This window comes from Rattus norvegicus, chromosome 8 (assembly GCF_036323735.1).
Source record: "Rattus norvegicus strain BN/NHsdMcwi chromosome 8, GRCr8, whole genome shotgun sequence".
NCBI classification, from domain to species: Eukaryota; Metazoa; Chordata; class Mammalia; order Rodentia; family Muridae; genus Rattus; species Rattus norvegicus.
Genome location: NC_086026.1, coordinates 63,928,866 through 63,951,796, shown reverse-complemented (window position 1 = coordinate 63,951,796; position 22,931 = coordinate 63,928,866). Strand labels below are relative to the sequence as shown.

The following is a 22,931-nucleotide window of genomic DNA, read 5'->3' as shown; positions in this document are numbered from 1 at the left end:
TGAACATTGCTACCTTTGTATGAGACACAGACATTTCTTGAAATATGTCACACTGCAGGGTTTTACATTTTTGGGGGGTGGTAGGGAAGGATATTAATTTCTCTGTTGTATGTCTCTCCGCCTTAATCAAAATTTGTGGTCAAAATAGGCCCAATAAGGATAGACAGACCCAATAGAATCCATTACGTGATATTTTTGTTTCCAAACGTTGGAACATTACAGATACAGACTGCCTCCCGTTGTTCCCAGGTCTCCTACAGGGACATGAAGTCCACAGCTATTTCTTAAACAGCCAGCCATAACCACCTCCTATATGTTTCAAAACTCAACCACCTGAAGTATCCCCTTTCTCTGCCAGCAAATAACCCTCCGCTCTATCCACTTACGAAATAGATAATGGGCGATTGAGAAAGAAAGCATCACCTTTTTTTTTTTTTTTTTTTTTTTGGTTCTTTTTTTCAGAGCTGGGGACCGAACCCAGGGCCTTGCATGCATCACCTTTTAAATGCAATCTACAGGCCGGCAAGATGGCTCAGCAGGAACGCGCGCCTGCTGCCAAGCCTGACAACCTGAGTCAGAACCCGAGGATATGTTGCGTGCCGATTCCTGAAAGCTGTCCTCTGACCTCCGCTCCGCTCACATCATGTGCCCTACTTACTGTTGCCGTGACCAAAGCTACTTGTAGAAGAAAATGTTTAGTTGGGGGCTTGCCCACCGTGCCAAAGGTTAGTCCACAATCACCTTGACCTTGGAGTGTGGCTCTAGGCAGCGGGCTGGCAGAGATGGCGTTGGAGAGCTTACATCTTATCTCATTTTATCTACAAGATGGAGCAAAACTAGAATAGGCTCTTTTTAATGGAAAAGATTTTTTTTTTTCCATCTGATATATTTTGATGATGGTTTCCCCTTCTCCGGAGCCTCTCTGCTTTTCCACCCACCCAAAGCCACCCCCTTTCTTTCTCTTCCTCATTAGCAAGTAAACAGGAATCTAAAAAAAAAAAAAAAAAAAAAAAACAAGGAAAAATTAAAACAAAAGAAGTCAAAAATAAAAATAAGTAAAGCAGAATAGGACAAAACAGAGAGGTGGGGAGAGACAAAGAAAACGCACAAGAAAAACAGGCTCTGAGACACACACATTTGTACACACAGAAAACTCATAAAAAAAACAAAACTGGAAACCATAATATATAAGCAAACAATCTGTAAAATTAAAAGAAAATGCCGGACGAAGCTCTGTGAGAAATAAACAGCTCTCCAAAAACACCGCTGAGACCTGCGCAGGCGCTGAGCATGCTGCCCACCAGCTTTCTGTGAGTTCTTGCGCGCATCGGTCCTGCTGTATCGGCATCCGTTTCCCCTGGCGCTTACAGTCCTTCCTGAGTTCTCTGAGCGCCAAGGGGAAGATTTTGACTGAGACCTCCGGTCTCGAACTGAGAGTTCCAAGGTCTCTCACTCTCTGCACACGGTCTATTTGTGGGTCTTTGTATAAGTTCCCATCTACTGCAGGAGGAAGCTTCTATGATGATGGCTGAGCCAGGCACAGACATTTGAGTAGAGCAGAAAGTCATTAGAACTCACTTTACTCCCACCATTCCTTTAGCAGAACACCGGTGTTTGTTTCCCCCTAGGTTCATGGCCTGTTGAGTGTCAGGTTCATGGCCACCAGGGCACCGTCAAGCGCGGGTTCCATCTCGTGGAGCGGACCTTCGCTTCGAAGCGAAGTGGTTGGTTACCCCCTCAGCTTTCGTGCCACTCTCGCACCAGATTCGACCTGTGGTTCACAGGGTCAGTAGCTGGGTTGGTGTTTGCCTGGTAGTGGGCACAGCACCTTCGAGTATCACAAATACTAGTCAGAGGAGTAAAGGCTTTGGACAGGCCTCAGCTCGATTTCTCTGAGTGCGGTGTCTTTAACAATAGGGTCTTTACCTTCGGTCTGTAGAGGGTAACCAATAGCCTGGGTTATTTAGGGGTTTCCATGGGGCCCCTTGGGTTCACAACTCAGTTAAATGGAACCCATTTTTAGATCAGGAGGTTCCATTTAGTGGTGAAAGATATCTTGTTGGGACTTTGTCTCTCCCTTTATTTGATGATTACATTTAAGATTTCTGGCATGGGCTTTGGGATTTAAAGCCCACCCCAGTAACATACCTTCTCCAACAAAGTCTCACCATGGGCTGGAGAGATGGCTCAGTGGTTAAGAGCACTGACTGATCTTCCAGAGGTCCTGAGTTCAATTCCCAGCAACCACATGGTGGCTCACAGTCATCTGTAATGAGATCCGACGCCCTCTTCTGGTGTGTCTGGAGACAGCTACAGTGTACTTATATATAAAATAAATAAACAGACATGGGCACCATTCTCATTCAAGCCACCACACCATGTACTCACATAAAGACACTTAAAAACTTCATACAAACTTCATTCTGGGCATCTATAATAGGATTATTGGTGGGGTCCCGCCTCTGCTCCACCACAGGACTTGGGCCACCGGGGAGGCAGGATGCAAGAAGTTTGACTACGCCTACCCCACACAGCCACAGGGTGGGTGTCGGGCTGTGAGAAGCAGCAGGACACGGCTTAGGGGATGGGGAAGTGCAGCCTGAGGCACAGGACACAGCCAGAGCTGGCTCGGGGATCCCCGGACCTGTAAGGGGGCTGGTGCCCTCAGTTCTCAGATTCTTGGACATCAGGCATCACTGGGATGCTGTGGAAGAGCTGAGAATGGAGTGGGGACCCAGCCGCCACTAGGAACGCAGGGAAGCCCTCAACAGGAGATTAGATGGCGGCTCTGTAAGCGAAGGGCTTCTTTACAGCTCCCCACCGCGGATCCTCATGAAAAGAGGCAGTTCGTGGTTTCAAGGCCTATTGTCATGGCAGAAAGCAGATGAGCAAAACCGTACCCCACTTCTCAGAAGACATTTCTTTAAAAGAGACTGTGCTTGGGCTGGAGAGATGGCTTCGGAGCACAGGCCGCTCTTGCAGAGGACCAGGTTCAGCTCCCAGCACCCACCGGGCAGTTCACAACCATCTGTAACTCCAGTTCCAGGATATCTGATGCCCTCTTGTGGACTCTGCAGACACTGCATTTAGGACAGTCACACGCCTAACATGCAGACACTCATGCACATAAAATAAAAATAAAAATCATATTTTAAAAGAGAGATAGATGAAAGGCAGACACTAGGGCTAAAGTGGAAGAGGGTTTATAGGCTGTTATCTACCCACCATGCCCTTTAAAAGGACAACTGACAAATTTAAGCCAAACCGAGGATTTTTAAACTAAAATAAGATAAAAATCTTGGTAAAATTCTTTATCGAGGTTTTTTTTTTTTTGTCATTTATATTTATTTTATTTTATGTGTCATGGGACCTCAGAGCATCTTTCACATGGATGCCTTCCCAGTCATCCAATTCATTCTTTATCTACAATGTCATGAGAGATTGTGGGACTGTGAAAGGCAGCCTGGTCCCTGGTTGAGCTAAGGCTAGAAACCCCAGTGACCATGAAGGGACGGAAACTGCTTTGCCTGTTCCCAGGTACCAGGCCCTGTCACTAGCCGCAGCCCTCTATAGATTTATGGCCATTGGTCACATAAGGGCAACACCTTAAGCCTCTCCACAGGTAGAGGGCAAGACCACAGGTCATGTAGGCTCAAGACAGATCTCCATTATAATGAGGTACCTAAAGGCCTGGAGGCTTAGCCAACGAACTTCCCTTCCCAGACACTTCTCTCTGCAAAAGGTATTTAATCTCAGGCCTCCTCTGAGAAGTGGGGTACAGTTTTACTCATCCACTTTCCACCATGAAAATAAACTCCTTAAAACCACAGACTGTCTCTTTTCATTGAGATCTGCCTTGGGAGATCCGCCTTGAGGAGCCACAGAGAAGGCCGTTGCCTACAGAGTCACTGTCTAATCTCCCATAGAAGGCCTCTCTACACTCTCAGCCATGGCTGCCAAGTCAAGCTCAAGCCTCAAGCCATCAAACCAAAGACTCCTCACAGAGCTCCCCTCTTCCCCCTTGGCCCAGGCTAGATCCAGCCTCTGGGTCCCCACTCTATTCTCAGATCTTCTGCGGCTCCCAGCGGTGCCTGGGTGTCTGAAAGTGAGAACCAGACGGCCTCAGCTTCCTTGCAGGCCTGGGGACCTCCAAACCAGCTCCAGCTGTCCAGGGGACCTCAGACTGTGCTTCCCCAACTCCAGAGCGCTGTCCCTGGGTTTCCCTACAGCCTGACACCCACCCGGAGACAGAGTGGGGTAAGCATGGTCAAAACTTCCTGCGTCCTGCCTTCCTGAGTGGCCGAGCCCTGTGGTGGAGCAGACTCGGGACCCCAAAACCCTACAAGAGATGGAACATTTTGTCCAAGATCATGCAACTCCTAAATAGAAGAACCAGGAGCTGCATTCAGGTTTGAGTGATGTCAAACCTTCAGAGTACCCATGGCTTGCCACTGTCAGATGAAGACCTGTGAATCTCTGTAGTTGGGGACTTCTCTCCTATTCAGGGCCAGGGAGGAGCTGCTCAGTAAGAGATGGATGTCTACAAGGCCAAGGACTTGGCTGCTGCCAGAAGTGTAGCCACAGCAAGGGAGGGAGAGACATCAAAATTCCAAATTCAGAGCCAAAGAAGTGACCAAGTGGGCAAGCGTGTTTGCTGTACAAGCTTGAGGTCCTGAGTTCAAATCCCCAGTACACTTGAAAGGCCTATAAGAGGAGTATGGCTGGACAGACAGCCTAGCTGAGTCAGTGAGTACAAGGACTCAGGGGAGTACAGCAGAATGAAAGAGAAGACACCGGGCACTCTCCTGGCTCTCTCAAACTCCCACACTCCCACACACAATCACAAGCACACAGTTAATCCTCATAACACACACAGGCAACACATTCTAACTACCTTCTGCTCTCCCACCACCTCCCTGAACTGACCTAACTTACCCACAGGCCAGGAAACCCGAGGGTGGGGGCTTCCATGGTTATCCCTCTTCCTTTTGGGCAGCAGCCAAGAAAGTGGACAGAGGGACTCTGGTAGATAGAATAACAATGGTAGTTGCATTTGTTTTGCAAGAGGAAACTATATTGCAATTTTCAAACTCAGCTAGGGCAGCCTCTCCCACTCCCTGGTGTTTTAGTCGCTGTGTCCCAGTACTGATTTTCTGTTGAGACATGTATCTTTTGTCCCCAGGTGACTTAAGAGTCAGTTCTCATCAGCCTCTGTTGCCAGCCCACCAAACCTCTCCTCACAGGGACTGACATGTAGGCTACCTCCTGTGATGGAAGACTGATGGACCTTGTTCCCTCTGATGTTCCTCTACACCCTTTGCTGGGCACCGTAGGGCTTTATCACTTTCCTGGGTACCACCACCCTTAGGTCTCAATGACCTCAACAATGACTTCTTTTCCAGACCCAGCCAGCTCTCTTGCCACTGCCCACCCCACCCCAGGTCACACATTTCTTCCTTTCCCCAGCTTTCATCTTGAACAAGGCTTCTGAACTTAAAAGCCCACGATTCCTTGTCTTTTCCTCCTTCTGATTCAGTTCCCCTATGGTAGAGGCACACTGAGATCCCTTACAGTGACATTTGTCATCCCCTCAGCACAGCTGATCAGTCCCCTGGCAAAGCTCTCCCCATTGCTTCCACGTGCACAGTTGGAGCTGGCAGTGACTTTGGCCAGCCTCCAGGCCATTACTTCATAATCTAAAGAGTTCAAACTGAGGCTCAGGGAGACTCCGGGATCAGTACAAAGTTAAAGGGAATCTTTTTTTTCCCCTGGGGATGAGGACCTTAGTGCTCTACCACCGAGCTAAATCCCCAACCCCTAAAAGGAATCTTGAAGAAGACTCAGGCCTCCTGTGCACTCCCTCTCTATACTGGGGAGGCAGTTTGGGGGTGAATGTGGCTCATGCCCTGAATTGCTTGAGGACAGTTCAGTGTTTCCTAGTCACCTGCCTTCCTCATTTAAGAGCATCACCTGTGACTGGCATCCTCGTTGATCCTCTTGGGAGCATCTCTTACAGTGACAGCAATGTAGAAATCACAGAAAGCTGCACCAGGTTAACATATGAGAAAAGGTGGTTGGCAAGGAAGTCTGGAGCCTTCCCCACCTGGGCTTCATCTAACAAACAGAACATGTTTGTTACTCCTAAATGTTATGTCTATGATGTACAAACATGAAAAGGGGGTTGCTATGGAAATGTCTTATAAAGACTGTTCCTTCTAGCTCAATGTTGTTGGGCCCTCTCTCAGCTCTCTAGCCCACTGTTACTCCTGGGACAGTTTGCCCTTTTTACATAAATGGCATCTGTGCCAATTTCTAGTCTCTGGTGCCATCTTTTGCCTGGGGACACGAGAACTTGGGATCCGGTACCCTATAGAGGGCACATGTCCATAGAGGCTTACAGGCCGCAAGAGAATCCAGAGCTGTTAAATATGCAGGCTTTTCTCCTCAACAGAAGGCTGTGTGTGGTTGGTCCATCCAGAATGCTGGGAATGGAGGCATTAATAACATTGTAACCTTTATTTTCTGTAGAGCCAAGCCTCACCCAAATAATCCATTCTTATGAAAGAGGCCCCATGTACTTAGCAGGAGTTTCTGATTGTATTACAAACCATTCTCCCCAGACTCTTATCCTGAGCAATGTTTCCCAGGCAATAGAATTTATTCTTGTGGAAGAGGTCACTGGTACTTTGTAAAAGACACGTACTTTACAAACGAGTTTAGATGTAGCAATGCCTCAAGCTTTGTCATGATAATTGTCATGGGGGACTTTTCCTCAAAGTTGTACTGTGTTTAAATGTACCCAAAATAATCTGGGTCAGACTCCAGGAGGTTGAACCAGCCCGGCTAACTAAGTCGTGTTGAACTAGGTTTTCTTTTTACTGCTTGTGGTTCATTTCTCGGCTGGCAGTAAAGCTTCCAGGGACTCCACAGAGCCCTATGAATTCAGATCCATAGCCATTTTTCTTTTTCCTTCTCCTGGTCTGTGTTTTAGATGCCAGGCGAAAGCCTAAACGTGCTTTCCTTATCACTCACTGTTTCTCTGACCCTCATACCTAACTTAAATTTGACTTTCCATCTCCCTTCTCCTCTGGCAGGGAGAGGATATGTATGTGTGTGTGTGTGTGTGTGTGTGTGTGTGTGTGTGTATGTATATATATAATATATATATACTTTCTTCTATGTCTATTTCTAAATTCTTTTATTAACAAAACCACAGACCCTAAAAGAGAACCTTGTTTTTCCCCAACAACAATAGGAACCCTGCCAAAATTGTCACTGAGTTAAATTTTTGTCTCCCCCAAATTAATGTCCACTCAGAGCATCAGAGGGTGGCCTTATTTGGAAATGGGCTTTATGCAGATGTAATCAGCTAAGTCGAACTCATACCAGATTGCAATGGACCTGAGTCCGATGCTTGATGTTCTTATAAGGAAGGAAACAGAGATATAGACAGAGGGAACCAGCCATGGGAAAGTAGAGGGGATACGGACACTGCATATCAAAGCCAGGGAGGACAAGCAGAGGCACTGACCTGCAGAAACTGGGGCAAAGGCCAGCAGTCTTCCAGTGAGCCTTGGAGGGAGCACCATCCTTTCACACCTGGATCTCAGGCCCTGGCCTCCAGAACTATGAGAGAATGCATTTTTGTTCCTCTAAACGATCTGGATTATAGTTTTGTTTTGTTTTGTTTTTTAAATTACGGAAGTCACAGGAACCAACATATTGTTCTCTTTAGAGGAGCTGTCTGGTATTCAGAGAAAAGTGCCTACTCTGTGCATTTCCGGCCTCTCTAGTCATGGCCGCCTGCCAACTAGCCTTTCCTCCTTAAACTAAAGGGGCAAATCCTAGCTTGTGTCTAGGTGTCCCCAAATGGCCCCATTTTGGGGTTCTCTCCCATGCCTGTTTTAGTGCAGATGCTTCTACGAGCTATACAGTAGAGCTCCTTATTGGAAATTCCGCTTTCTTGTCCTCCCAATACCGAGCTCTTTGTGGGCAGGGGCTGTGGGCTCTCCTGTAGTGTCCAGTACAGGATCTATACCCAGGGACGGGGGCGGAGGGTGGGGGTGGGGGCAAACCTTCCCGGCTTGCGTTCATCTGTTCACCTTGAGGATGCACAAGCTGAAACTGGGCATCGAGACCAGCAGCTCTCTCAGGCTCAGGGTCTGGATTAGTGTTGGGAACCCCCTTTGCTCCAAAGTGTTCCTTTAAAGACAGTAAGGAGTTTTTCTGGGGGCCTAGAAGTCCTAAGCCCATTGGCCAGGCCTTCTGGGAGAACTGGGGGCCAATTTGCATAAAAATGAAGGTTGGCTTCATTGAAATTCTCCTCATCTTGAGTGCAGCGAAACCAGGAAGAAAAGGAAAGTTTTAGTCTTGAGCAACTTCACTGCCTAGGAACATTCTGAGCTTCTGAAAATAGAGAGGAAATGGGGCCCTCCGGGTCACTCCAGGCACCGCCCACCTCAGACCCATGCCCGCCCCCACTGTCCACTCAAGGCCAGCCTCTCATCGTGGGAGACCGCACTGTCTTCAGTGAATGCTCACAGCAGATGCCACGCAGTTCTGAAGCTGGATACTGCTGTTTGTCCAGGGACTCCAATATGCCTGACAGCAGAGACGATCAGCAGCAGGGTGCCAGCATGGGGACCTCCCCAGACAACTCACAAACCAGGTGGGTTCAGTGCTCCGGTCTCAGCACGTGGAGCTTGGGACCTGGGGCAAGCTGCTCGGGTCTTTCTGAGCCTCGAAGGCTTCTTCACCTGATCTCTGTGAAGGAAACGGAGTGGGGCAGAGACATTTATCCTTTGGAGTGTGATTTAGTGCGTCTGTTCTTCTCTTGGCCGTTAGAGATTCAATTGAGGTACAAGTTCCATCGGTATGAAAAAAGACATTTCAGTTAACAAGCATATTCCTTTGTCTGCGCAGAGTTGGAGGGGACGAACAAGGCACAAGGGGGAGTAGGGGGGAGTCAATGACTGATAAGTTTAAGGGAGTGCCCATGGTCCCAGTTCCAGCCTGCTATGACCTTGGAAAGGCTCGGGCCCTCTCTGTCAGTACATGGGCAGTGACTGAATTTATCTAAAACCTCTGATATGGAGGAGTTGCAGTTATGTCCTATAAGGAAACAAGAACACAGAATGGTGGAAGACGGAGCTCAGGGACAGCAGTGTGCTAAGCAGCTGGGTTGTATACAGGGGAGTTCAAGGACAAGGACCGAGGTCTGAAAATGTGCAGAACCTGCAAAATTTGAGCTATAAGAACATGGCCACCGTTCTCATGTGGCCTATGTGAAAAGAGGTGTGACAGATGGGAAGACACGTTAATGTGCCCTCTTTAGACCTCTGGACAAACTTGTCAGGCCAGAGTGGGCTACTGTTTACCCAGAAACAGGATCCCTTCCCCCTGTAGGGATGGCAAGTGTAGGGGAACAACTGTGGCCCTGAATGTTTCTATGCTGTTGGCCCTGTCTACTCTGGGTGGCATCACTCATGAGCTCAGTGAGCAGAGGCTAGCCCGCCATCCGAGGTGATGCCCCCAGAAGAGAAGTTTGGCCCTCGAAAATGAAGAACAAAATCTGCTGGTTTTCAAAGTCCCTTGTTCTACTAAGTGAGGGCAGGTGAGTTTGTCCCAAGGACTTAATGGGGCACGCATGCTCATATGTCTCTCATCCATCCCATCTCTTTCTGCATAGGATCAGTAGCCCCAGCGTTTGCAGAAGTCCATGTATCAGGTTATGTTGACAGGGACACTTGGCCATGAGGGAAGAATTTTGAACACCTGAGCTCACAGGCCCTAGGTCTACCTCGATGATAACACGGATGGAGGTGGTCAAACCTAGGGGCCAGCTTCAGAGTGAAGAACTCTGTCATGGGAAGGAGCCCTACAGGACGGGGTGAGGGGTGGGGGGGTAGAGGGATGGGGGGACGGGCATGCAGGACAGACAAGGACTGGAAGCCAGGGTTGGAGTGTTAGCTCCATCACTTGCTTTCTGAGCAACTTTGAGTAAGTTGTTGAGCTTCTCTAAGTTTCAGTGTGTTTCTCTGTGCAATTGAAGGTGACCTTGACCTCCGTTGACCTTGATCATATATGAAGATGGTTCCAGGGATCCTGGGTCACACACACCACAGACACAGTGATCCCAGAACAAACCTCAGGGCATCTTGGCAGCAGATTGCCAAGATCATGACTTGGGCTCTGGTCGGGCTCTGCTCCTGACTCAAGCAGGACATACCCTCTCTGAGCCTCATTTTCCCCATCTGTCCAACAGGGGAGGTGAATATGCCCTGGCAACCTTACAGTGTAGCTGCTAGAAGAGACCATTGATCTCTTATAGGAGTCACTGAAGCTGCCACATCTGTGGCCAGACAGGAGCTGCTTCTGGGTAGGGTTGATGGTGCCAAAAACCTCCTATAAACTGAGGAGAGATCCTTGCTCCTTCTTTCCTCTCTCAGCTGCAGAGGGTTTGGCTGGAGTCAGAGGAACAGGCATTGGACAGCTGAGGGGTGCCTAGAACTGGTATGCCTCTTGAGACTCAGGTTGTAGACCATGCCATCCACCAGAGGCTTTACTGAGCATGCCTTGGGCGATTAGATCTTGGCCATTATCAAGTCCCAGGTTTGGGAGAAACACTCCAATGGATGAAAGTCCTCAGAGGAACTCAAGAAGGAGACGGTTTTGAAAGACTATGGGTCCCAGGAAGTAGCAGGAGCAGCTATTAGACTAGCAGACTGGGGCCAGGCTAACTCATGAGTCTAGAGAGTCTGATGTGCCCTACTTGTGATGGACAGGCCTAGGGCAGCCAGCCAGAGAGGAACGGAAGTAGATAGGTACATCCCTTCATCCTTAGAAGATTCCAGAGCCACTCACAGTAGGTGGTGGTATGTGGGAAGTAAGGAACAGATATGGTGGTCACAAGGGGACTGGACATGAGGTAGCTGGAAGAGGTGAGGCAGAAGATTGGTCTATAGAATTTCTGCCTTCAAACTGGTCCCCCACCCTTGCACGTGTAAAATATCTGCTACACTCTTAGCTCTGCCTGAAAAGAGCCAGTGTGGACAGGACCGCCCTGACAGGCTGTTATGGAAGACAGTCCAGGAGGCTGCAGCACGCTAGGCAAGAAAGGCTGTTCTGTCAGACAAAGCTTGCCAAGAATGGCAGGGAGAGATCATTCCATCGTGGGGACACGCTAACCTTAGAGGAACAATCAGCATGGAATGCTGCCACAAGGTGCAAGTGTCCTCGGCATTGGGAACACTCAGGACCTTCCAGTTCTTCCCGACCCCCATTAGCCTACACTGCAAAATGCAGAAATGTGGCTTCTCTCTTTTCTTCATGCTTTGACATCTCTGTTGTTTCCCTGCTTTATAACACACTTATTCAAAATTATTAATTGTTGATCATTTAGGAATCCCACTAAACGCTAGAGAATGTCATAGACTACAAAGCAAGTCTCTGCCTTAAGGAGTTTGCGTACAGGCCAAGAAGACAGACATTAATAAACAATTATGCAATTAGTCATTAAACGTACAGTTTAATGATAGCAAAAAGTAATTTTAAAATGTGGAGAAAAATGCTGATGTGCGTGTGGGTGGGGGGGTAGGTATTAGTTTGGCTTTTATGAAGACATGTGTTTTGTTCCCAGTGTCAAACGGCTGGGGTCAGGGGCACTGGTAAGACTGCTCAGCCAGAAAAGTTGCTTGTCACCAAGCCTAACAATTTAAGTTCAATCCCCAGAACCTAAACGGTAGAAAAAGAGAACCAACTACTGCAGGTCGTCCTCTGACCTCCACGTGCACATTCCCCAAACACACAAATAATTTTTGTTAATGTAGTAAAGAAAGGAAAAAAAATACTCAGAGCCAGGGAATTACACACCCTACATGGTAAAGATGTCAACCCTTACATAATGTTTATTCTATCACAATAAAAATGGTCTTTAATGTTGGCAATTAAAAAAATTGAGGTAATAGAGATCCAACTTAGTCTTAGGGATTAAGGAAGACTTGAAAGTCTGAGACCTGAAAGATAAGCGGAATTTCATTAGGCACCAGTGTTCTGAGGAAGAGTGGGAAGGACCTTGGCATTGAAGGCCAGTGGGGACGTGGCAAAGGGAGACCTCTAACAGCCATAGGAAGTCGAGGTATTGGTGTCAAGATATCCCAAAGGGCGGTATCTGCCAGGGAAGTCCCAGACGTATGAAAGCAATCTGGACATCTTCAAACTCTTCTGGCCAACTCTGGATCCTTGTAGGTTCCCTGGGTTGTTAGCCAAGCTGGCTCAAAGTCAGGTGCTGGGATCAACGCTACTCACTGTGCCCCCAGGCTGGCCCTTCTGAGTTCTTTAGGGCACCCCTGTGGTGCAGAAAGAGTGGAAGAGCTGGACAGTGAGAAGGAGGTCTATGGCACACTCTTTTGGGTACCCTGCTGGGATTACCTGCGCAAGACTGGACCCAACAACATTCAGTCATAGGTGAGGGAGGGGCTCACAGGGCCGGGCTCCTCCTCCAAGTGCTATTGGCAGCTGATGGCTGCTGTGGGATCGGAAGTCATTGTCTTTAGTGGTACAGCCACTGGTGAGCTGTCCATGCTGCAGTGGATGCCCCACAATCCCAGTTTATACAGCCCTGCGCTCTCTCTCTCTCTCTCTCTCTCTCTCTCTCTCTCTCTCTCTCTCACACACACACACACACACACACACACACACACTGGAGAGATGGCTCAGTGGTTAAGAACACATACTGCTCTTGCAGAGATTTCCCATATCCTGTGTAATTCCACCTCCAGGGATATCCTACACTCTGGTCATCCCAACACATACATAATTAATAATAATGAAAATAATGAACAAGACCTTTTTAAATGAGAGCAGGAGGGCATTTGTTGAGAAGAGAGACTTGGGGCAAGGGAAGGGGATATGATAGGGAAGGTGGTGAGTGTGACCAGAATATATATATATATATATATATATATATATATATATATATATATATGATTGCCAAGGGATACGTTAATAATTAAATTAATTAGTTCAAAGAAAAAATAATCTCCCGGACCGCTGGCTATGGCTCCTGATAGAGGCATGTGTGGAGAACACTTAGGAGCAGAGTGCCAGGAAACTATAAAGGTTATGATCACAGGAGAGACATCAGGCCCTGAAGAACTGAATGGGTGGGTGGGTGGGGTTTTATGAATGGAGGCAAATGTTTCACACGGTGAAGTGTACTGACTCCCAGGCACATAGCATGCAATCAGCAATCCAAGTGGGATATAGAACACGCTCGCCATTCCAGGGAAGCTCTTCATGCCCGCCCACCTCTCTGCCTGTTCTCGAACATCCTGTGTGTGAGCCAGCCAGAACGGACCCTCCTGAGCCTGGCTCTTGTTGCACCTTAGGCCTGAGCTGTCATTTGTGTCATTAAGTATTTCAGCCGTACAGTCTTTATTCTTCGTGTGTGCCCCGATGTGCTTATTCTGTCAAGGGTCATTTGAGTTTCCTGTTTTACTTAGTGTGTGTCACACCGCCGCTGCTGCCCTCCTGCACCACTGCCACCTTTTTCAGAACAAGTGAGATGGTACTTGGGGTCCGCTTGGTAATACAAGATCATCTTCCTGTCCTGAGGTCCTTAATCACGTCCATAAAACCCCATCCTCTCCAAAATGTCCTATTTACAAGTTACCTGAGATGAGCATGTGGATAACCCAAGAGACATAATCCGATCCTGGCCTTGACTGGAGACCTTAGTTCTTTGCCAATGGTCCACTCTATGAGTTACTCCATGTCCTCACAGCATGGTGGCTGATCACCAGGGCTACCAGAGAGTCATTGAGAATCATCCACATGTCTGGAGGCCGTGCTGGGAAGACTCGGTGTGCTGAGAAGTGACCTTCTGGGACTTCTCAGCAAATGTCTTTCTATGGTCCTTCTCCGCATCATGTTACCATCATGCCTTCCAGGTAGAAAGGCCTCTGACAGTGGGTCAGGGATCCCCAGTCACATGTTTGGAGAGAGTCAGGTAGACACTATTTCTTTTTCTGACCTAGCCTTGGAAGCTAGGCACTTCCCTGCCTGCTTGCTGGAAGCTAAGGCATTAGGCTACCCCTTACTAAGGGGTGTGGGTAGGATTAATTAGACTTCACTTACTGATGGAAACAGTGTTTGAAATTTACAAGGTGGCCAGGTATGGTGGCACATGCCTGTAATTCCCATCCTCAGGAGGCTGAGGCATGAGGGCTGTCAGCTCAAGTCAGGATGGGACACCCAATCTCAAAAAAGAATTCTCAGACATGCTTTCGATCTGTTTTGGCAGGTTTTGTGACAAATCCTCCTATCCTCCATTTGTAGGAAAATGTCATTCTTTTACCTTCCTTTTAAAGGTGGAGAGGATTCTGACTTTAATCCAAATATTCGCTCTAGCCATACTGACATCTCTATGGTTTCCTATGGCCAGTGGCCAGTCACTTCTGCTCTGTTCCTTTTCTGTAATGTGTCCTTTCTCCCTGTCCTCCATTCCTTTTAAAGTACTGCTCCCTTGCTTTTTGTTTGTTTGAGTTTGGTTTTGTTACAAGGGGTTTGACCATGTAAACTATACACTTTAACCAGGTGAATTTTATAGGGCAGCCTGGGTGGCACAGAGAGAGACTGTCTCAAAACCGTCCTGTGCACACAAAGGGAAGGAGGTGATAATAAATGTCATGGCACCAGCAAATGGTAAAAGCATTGACACTAAGTGAAAGGGGAAATGGCAGCAGGCCGGATATCACTTCATCTCACTAGAGCTGAAGTGTCCATCCCATACCCAGCTCAACAATCCTCCTTTGAGAACGGAAGCTTCCAGAGAAGCTGGTGTGTAAGCAGTTGCAGCAGCAAGGGTTCCAGTGCGCCCACAGCTTTGCCAACACACCTTTCCTTTTGTTACAGACACCCTGGCAGGTGTGAGCTGTTATTTCGTGTGGCTTTGAATCGGGTGTCCCAATGGCTGAAGATGTTGAGTAACCTTTAAAGACTTTGTTGACGTTTACACCTTCTTCAGAGAGAAGACTTTTCAATTCTCCTTTGGTTATCGTTTGTTGTGTTCTATTATCCAGTAGCAAAGGCTTTGCTTTGCTTTGGTTTGGTTTCTTTCTGTAGCATGTCTGTCTGGAGACCAGGCCAGCCTTGAACACACACAAATCCGCCTGCCTCTGCCTACCAAGTGCTGGGATTAAAGGTGTGCGTCACCACTAACCTTGGCAAGGGTTCTTTACATGTTCTAAAGACATATCCTTACCACATATCCGATTTGGAAACTATGTCCTCTTGTTTTCCTGGGTTAACATTTTCAGGTTCTTGACAGTGTCCTTTGAAGCTCAGATCATTTTAATTTCGGTTTCATCTGATTTATCTGCTTTTTCTTTTGTTGCTTATATTTTTGGTGGCAAGTATAAGAAATTTTTGCTTAATTCACAGTCCTCAGATTTACTTCTTTCAGTGTTTTGATAGCTTTAGCTTTTGCATTAAATACTTGAATTCACATTGAACAATTAGATCAAATAATTTGTTTCAGTTTGTTCCATCTTGAGCTATTTTTCTGTGGTTGGCTGGAGAAGAGCCTTGGCTCCTTTCTTTCTCAGCTGCCTCGGCTTGTTAGGAAGGCCCTTAATTATCTGATAGGTTGGCTTTTCATCTTAGTGAAAACCGGTTCACTGGGAACTCACAATAACCTTAATTTCTGAGTTTCACTCACCTGAACTTGTCATGTGTCTATCCTGTGCTACCTTGTCAACTGCACTTGTCATGTGTCTACCCTGTGCTACCTTGTACACCACAGTTTTGATTACAAAGGGTGTTCAAAATGTTTTGGAATCAGGAAATGTAAATCCTCCAACTTTGTTCTATTCTGGGTCTTGAATTTTCTTTTTTAAAACCATCATCACTATCATCATCATTATTGATTATTTTGTGTGTGTGTGTGTCTGTTTCTCTCTGTCTCTCTCTATGTCTCTGTGTCTCTCTGTCTCTGTCTCTCTGTGTGTTTATCCCAGGCTGGCCTCTCAGTGCTAGACTGCAGGTCCATGCCATCATGAAGGTTACAACAATGCGTTCTCACTCTTAAGGCATCTATTTAGTTCGTCAAGTTCTCTCAGGAATGTTTTGTCCCACTAAATTTAAAGTTTCTTTCCTCTCTAGTCCTTGGATTGAACACTTTCTATTATTTGTCATCGAGTTCACTAACACTGTTCTTCAATTTGAATCTGAGGCCATCTGGTGAACCCTTCCTTCACTTCAGAGATTGTACTCGCCTTACATCTGCTGTTTTGTGGAGATTTCCTCCCTGGGGGCTGGGGAGAAGGCTCAGTCAGTGGGGAGCTTTGCTGTGCAAGCAAGATGACCTACATTGAGCTCTCCAGTACCCTTGCAAATCTGTGTGGATGTGGAGTTCTCTTGACATCCTAGCATTCAGGAGGTAGAAAGAGGGAATCCTGGGACAAGCTGGCTAACTAGATTCACCCAGTTGGTTAGCCCTGGGTTCAAGTGAGAGACCCTGGCTCAATAACTAAGATAGAGTATGATGGGGAAAGATACCCGGTGTCAATCTCTGACTTCCACATGCATCCACACAGGCATACACCAACACACACTCAAGCACACATATACCCAGACAGACAGACACACACACACACACACACACACACACACACAAACACACACATATATATATATACACTATACACACGCACACACATACACTATATATATACATATATATATATATATATATATATATATATATATATATATACTATACACACATACCACATACACACACATGGGGAAGGGGATGGAGAGAGGGACAGAAGAAGAGGATGGTACCTATTTTTCCCCCTTTAGTTCTCTAGTCTTTTTTTTTCTTTTTTTCGGAGCTGGGGACCGAACCCAGGGCCTTGTGCTTGCTAGGCAAACGCTCTACCACTGAGCTAAATCCCCAACCCCTAGTTCTCTAGTCTTAATAAGTGCTATAAAACTCTGGTAGTGTCTTCTTTTCCATGTCTGAAAGAGAGGAAAGAAACTTTAAATTCAGTAGGACAGAGTATCCCTGAGAGACCTTGAAGAAGTAAATAGATGCCTTAGGAGTGAGAAAGCATTGCTGCAGGCTTCATGATGGCATGGACCTGAAGTCCAGCACTCAGGCTTCGGCAGGATGGAGAGGCCAATCTGGGATACATTGTGAGACCCTGGCTCCAAAACAATCAGGGTTTGTTTCTATTTCTGTTACTGCCTTTCCCCCTTGATTGTGCATATTTTCTGATATATAGTTATTTTTGGCAGGATGGCCAATATCATGAACGGTGAGTTGAAAGGACTATGACTGTTAATTTGAAGGATTTGCAAACACGTTAGACTAGTGCCTTAGCCATCATACATGCTTTCCCAGTCAGTTGTTTCTAGGAAATTCCACATTGCTAAGACATACGGAGTGGAGTTGGGATCTTCACAGAGCCGTTACAGGGTCGGGGATGACCCAGCATGTACAAGTGAGTCGTTCAACTTCATTCATTCAATTCCCAACACCAGAAAACAAAATAAAATACAAAAACAAAACAAAAATCCCACCATGAACTCTGGAGTCTGCTCACCTGGGTGCCAGGTGTCCCTGTCACTAGCTATGTGGCCTTCAGCAATTACCTCATAAAATGGGGGTCACGGTCAGTTAAGACAGCCAAATGAATCAGTCCCATAATGTAACTGGAACACTATCTGGTATACACCAGTACCTCAGAAATGCTAGACTTGGGTTCCCCTCTGCTGCCCAAAGGCACTCCAACCACTCACAGCAGAGCCCCTTGCCTGCCAAGTGAGAAGTGCAGACTATGGTTGTAGGTCACTTCTTTGCTCTCCTCTGACTGGTGTGTACCCCAGAGCTGGGCCCAACCCTGAGACCCAGCATCAGCACACAGCTGGTGCACGGATAGAAGGTTTCCCTGCACAGAGAGGTTCATCTCGACCTGGAGGAACACACTTTCCTCCTCTCATGCCTCTGGGAGACAAGCCAAGAATCATCTTTCACCAGAGCTGGGTTCTAACCCTCCATGTGCCTCTCTATAGATGGGGTAGCTGAGGCCCTGATAAGAAAAGAGCATAGAGTCACACACATGGCCTCCCCTATGGTTATCAAACTCACCATTGTATCTATGATGGGTGCCACATGCAGCTAAGCATGAAACCCTACGTGTGATGCCTTCCATCCATCTGATAGAACCGACAGTTCCTGCAAGTTGTTCTTTGATTTCCACATGTGTGGACACACACACACACACACACACACACACACACGAAGGAAGGAAGGAAGGAAAGATGAAGGAAGGAAGGAAGGGAGGAAGGAAGGGAGGAGACAATTTTGGAGTTAAAAAGGAAGCTTCATTAGGACTTTGGAAGTGGAGTTCTGACCTTTCTTATTATTCATAACATCTGTCACAACACTGGATATCCTGATATGAAGTCAGGAATCAGTGCAAATCATGAGAGTGCTGACATTCACTACTGGTCCTTTTGTCCCCACCCTGTCCCACTCCAATCACCCGAGTGGTCCAACACGAGCAGGGTGTCTGGCTGGCTACGGACTTGAATGCTGGAGCCCACCTTCCTGAGTCGTATCTGAGTGTGCTTCTTCATCTACAAAATGTCAACGGCCACAGTATTTCATTGTCGGTTGTGAGGATGGATGTCTCCACATAGATGTAAAACATGGAAAGATTGCACAATACATAAAGATTTGCACAGTACGTAATAAGTACAGGAAAGTTACCAGCACATACTGTTCTTATCCCCTCATACTTCCCTGCCCTCTTAGGCTTGGGATCCCGGCAACAGGCAAACTTGTAGCCTTATGTCTTATTCTAGCCCAGGCCCTAAGTTGTCAATCACAGCCAAGAAACTGGGAGGTCTTCTATCTGTGACATCTCAAAATATGGCGTACCAGAGGAGAATCAGTCACATGGTTCTGAGGTCACATGGTCAAGGCAACGTCTGGGCCAGAATCCAAAGATTAATGTCCAGGGAACTCTTCCCTGGGCATGACCAATTTGCTTTCTGATTTCTTTGAGAATTTGTAGTAGGACTTGATGATTGTCATCTTTGTTTCCTTACACAGACAATGGGGATTTGGCTTAACGAGGTTGAACACTCAGTCTAGAACAGCCAGCTGGGCTATAAGTGAACTGGCTAGATGGCTGCCCCACCCATGGAGATGGGAGCCAAGGCTTAGGGAGGATGAATGTTAGAGGGTGAGGCCTCTCAGTAAACAACATAATCCTGCTAGGATCTAGTCAGTCAAGATCCCCAGGATCCCCGATGTGTTCCTTCTGGTGGCTCTGGACATATGTTAGTTCAGGTATGCCTCACCCTAACCCTTTTCCAGAGACTACACACACCCGGCCTATCTCCACTTTGGCCCAGCTATTCATGAGCTGAGAACTGGATGGTCCACAGCCTGGTCTGTCGTTACCCTTGCTAGCTTCCCCTGCCCCACCCCTCATGCCTCACATGAAGTAATAATCATAGCTTCAACCCTACTCAACGTTCCTTCTTTGCCCTCTCCAGGGCTGTTTCCATAACACCTCCCTCCCAGGAGCCTTGGACACACACAGGGCTCGTCAGCCATTAATTATCTCTGAGCCACATCCAGTCTACTCACCTCCTTCCACATGCCATCTGGCCCACAGAAGGCATTGAATCAATTCTCAGGGTAGGAGGGAGGACCCCCTAGAAGCTGTCAATCACTGAGAAAGGGAGAGAGGTTATTTCCAACTCTGAGAATAAGGACTGAGCTAAAGTTTGTGGAAGAGTCCTTTAATGCTAACTGCCTTGGGCTAACCAGTCAGTTCCAAGAAGAGCTATGACAACAGAAGACCCTTTCAGGGTGCTTCTTGGTACAAGTAGGGCTCAGAGAAGAAGGAATCTGCTGGAGGAGGCTACATATTCCCAGGCTCCCCGAACCTCATCAATTTGGAAACCACATCCAGCCATCCAAGGGGGCGGAAGGCTGAGGCTGCCTTTGCCTTCAGATATAGACATTGTCACTAGTAGCCCATAGTGCGACACAGTGCTGATCCCAACCATTATGCCACTCGGCCAGCATGGGGGCAGTCAGAGGTGGTGGGCATGGGGGCATGACACAGGACACAGACTTCATCCTTAACACTCCAGGCAGGAGGAAAGTCTGACGGCTTTTAGTGAGATTGGGTTGTCAGTAGGGCCTGGATTCCTGAGGTCCCACAGATTCCAGAAATAGGAAGAGAGTTTCTGAGTGCAGAAGCCTGTGGGTGGAATAAGAAGTGGGCTTCTAGGAGGGTCTCAAAGTGGCCCCTCACCAGGTTTCAGGGTGAAGTGTGAAATTATGGGTGTCACAAGATGGAGAGCAGACAGGGGCGGGGGAGGCACTTAGGAAAGAATCTGTTAAGGGGTTAAAACTGGATGGTTTTAAAAATGGGGTGCTAGTAGTTTTCTGCCATCCAAGTTGGCAGAGGGCCTTCCCACAATCTTCTGCCCCCATTAGTGTCCCCGTGCCCTTCTTTTGTGGGTAAAATTAGGGTTTAAAGTTTCCCCTTGTGCTGGCTGGGGTTCCTCTGGGCTGTCATCTCAGCTGGGGAGTATTTTGGGTTTGGAATTTAGCTCTTCTCGGATAAGTAAAGATGAAGATATGGTTGAATTTCTCAAGGGGGAGAAGGAACAGAGACATTTAAGGAGAAACGGAAAGGGGAGGTGTGCAGGGGCTCTCCCGGCAGCAGGACCCTTGTTTCACAAGGCACTAAAGGAGTCACTGCAGCTTCAAACCTGCCAGCTGTTTGGGGCAGCGAGGGGGCACTGGGAAGCTGAGGGTGAGGCCCATGGATGAAGGTAGTGTGGGTAGAATGGATGAGTCCGTGATGCAAGTGCCGGATAAACCTGTGTCCTGGCTCTGTCGTCAGAGCCAGCTTAAACATGCTAGCACTGCCTCTTGCTGGCTGTGTCAACAACAGAGCAAATCTGGAGCTCCATTCACTCATCTGGAAAATGGGGCTATTGATAACATTACATTACAAGGTTGAACAGAGGATAAAGGAAACCAGTCCAGCCCATGTGACAAAGGAACACCCCTGCAAAAGAAAAAAAAATTGAACAAACAAGTCAATCTTCTGGTTCAACCCAAGAGGCCCCTGGACAGGCTCCGAGATGTATGGCCCAGCAGCAGAAGCAATTTCTCCAAGGCTCTGTCAGGGAGCACAGCCAACAAGCTGTCTCTCGTACTGCACTAACAGGTCCCTGTCCTGTTTTCTGTTCCACTTATGTAAGAGACACATAGGTGGGCAGCTGGGTCCTGTGCCATGTAGGTCAGAGGTATCTGGGGCCACACCTTGCCAGGAGCCCCAAGGCAGGCTGGGGCGGGTCCCTATTCACGCCCAACCTTTGTGGCTCATCACCCAGAACCTAGGCCACTGCGACAGTCAGTTCTCAGATTCACCATGCCTTAGCTGCAGGAGCAGGGGGTACACAGCCCTGAGCCCGCTGCCACAGGAAGAGGAAGGTAAGCGGGGAGTTTGGAGTAGAGCCTGCTAGGCAAGTCCTCTACTGTGAGTCTTCTGTGGGGGCCTGTGGGGTGGGAATGAGGACTGAGGAGAGATCTCAGAAGCCTCATCTTTGAGACAAGGCAGTCCATATAGACCAAAATGAAGCTGGGATATGAGGTCCAATGTACAAGGGAACAGTATTGCAAAGTGTGGACTCAGCCTTCTTTGGGGAGCCCCAACATGTGCCACTAGGGTCTGGAGAAATCTCTTTGGGATTTTTTAGGATGCAGGGTGGCACTGAGGTAACACCTCCATTCTCAGTATTTCTAGAAGCTCTTTTTCCCTTTGCCTCAGAGGAGAGAAAGATGAACACTTCAAGTACCAGAGGGGTACTTGAACCTGACCTTGGAGAACAGTGGTCAGAAGTCTTTGCAGAGCAGGAGTCCCGGAAATCTGATTGATTTGCTCTTACAGGTGAGCAATGGGCTCTAGGGAACGTTGAGCCCAGAGCTTCAAGGCAGCCACCTCCTGTGAGCTTGGATTGTCCCCAGATTGAAGGAGCATGTGGGTTTAGGAGGCAGTAAATTGCAGTCAGGTACCCAGCCCCAGGAGTGGTGAGGCTTGCCTCAAAGGAGAGCAACTACCCCTCGCCCTGCTAGTCCTGGCAGTGACTCACCATGTGTCTCTGTTGCAGGCGGTCTGGTCGAGTTGGGCCTCTCTGGGGCTGCGGTGGCTTTCCTCAGGGGACGCTGTGACACGCCCTCTGAGGTTCTCCCTCTCTCCCGGGTGAGCTCGAGGGGTGCAGCCGCCCCACAGGGACCATGCCAGAGGTGCTTCTTCTCAGGTCTGCCAGCTCCGTCCTGAGGACCGTGTAAGGAACCAGGGTCCCACCATCCTCCTGCCTCTAGCCCCACTGCCATCTCCCATGGGGTAGTACTTAGCACAGTACTGGAGTCCCAGACCTCGGGTTAAGTCTTTTCCTCCTACTCACTCACCCTCTCCCACCTCACTGTCCAGGTTTCTCTCTTCCCAAGAGATCCATGACAATCCACCAGGAAAAATGATGACAGATGACTCTTCACTGGGCACTTTTCCTGCCTCATCTTCTCATGATAGCACAGGGTATGGGTTACAAAGCAGCTCAGAGGCACAGGGTGATTTGAGCATAGCATACAGTTTGAAAAGTTAGTTGAACTCTGTGGACAGACTCCGTGCTTGGCTATTTCAAGAAAACATTTATTGAGTATCTGTTGCATCACTGCTGAGGACTAACTGGGAAGAATGGGTAATAAGAATAAGAAATGGATCTAAACACTTGTGAGGGATTCATACAGAAAGCAAGGGTTCTCCTTTATCTATGTGTCACACACAATGAGGATGTGGTGATCCAATCAACGTTTACTGAGCTGCCAC

The 22,931-nt window shown here is 47.8% G+C and overlaps 1 protein-coding gene across 2 annotated transcripts in view; it reads left to right on the top strand.

Moving 5' to 3' along the window:
• The first annotated feature begins 8,310 nt into the window (after nt 1-8,310).
• Nucleotides 8,311-22,931, top strand: part of Acsbg1 (acyl-CoA synthetase bubblegum family member 1) — a 56,054-nt gene continuing 41,433 nt past the window's right edge. The window contains exon 1 of one of the 2 annotated variants that reach the window (XM_039080754.2): nt 8,311-8,668. In XM_039080754.2, coding sequence (XP_038936682.1) covers nt 8,424-8,668 — 245 coding nt within the window. In that variant the 5' untranslated portion in view covers nt 8,311-8,423. 2 annotated transcript variants of the gene reach the window in all.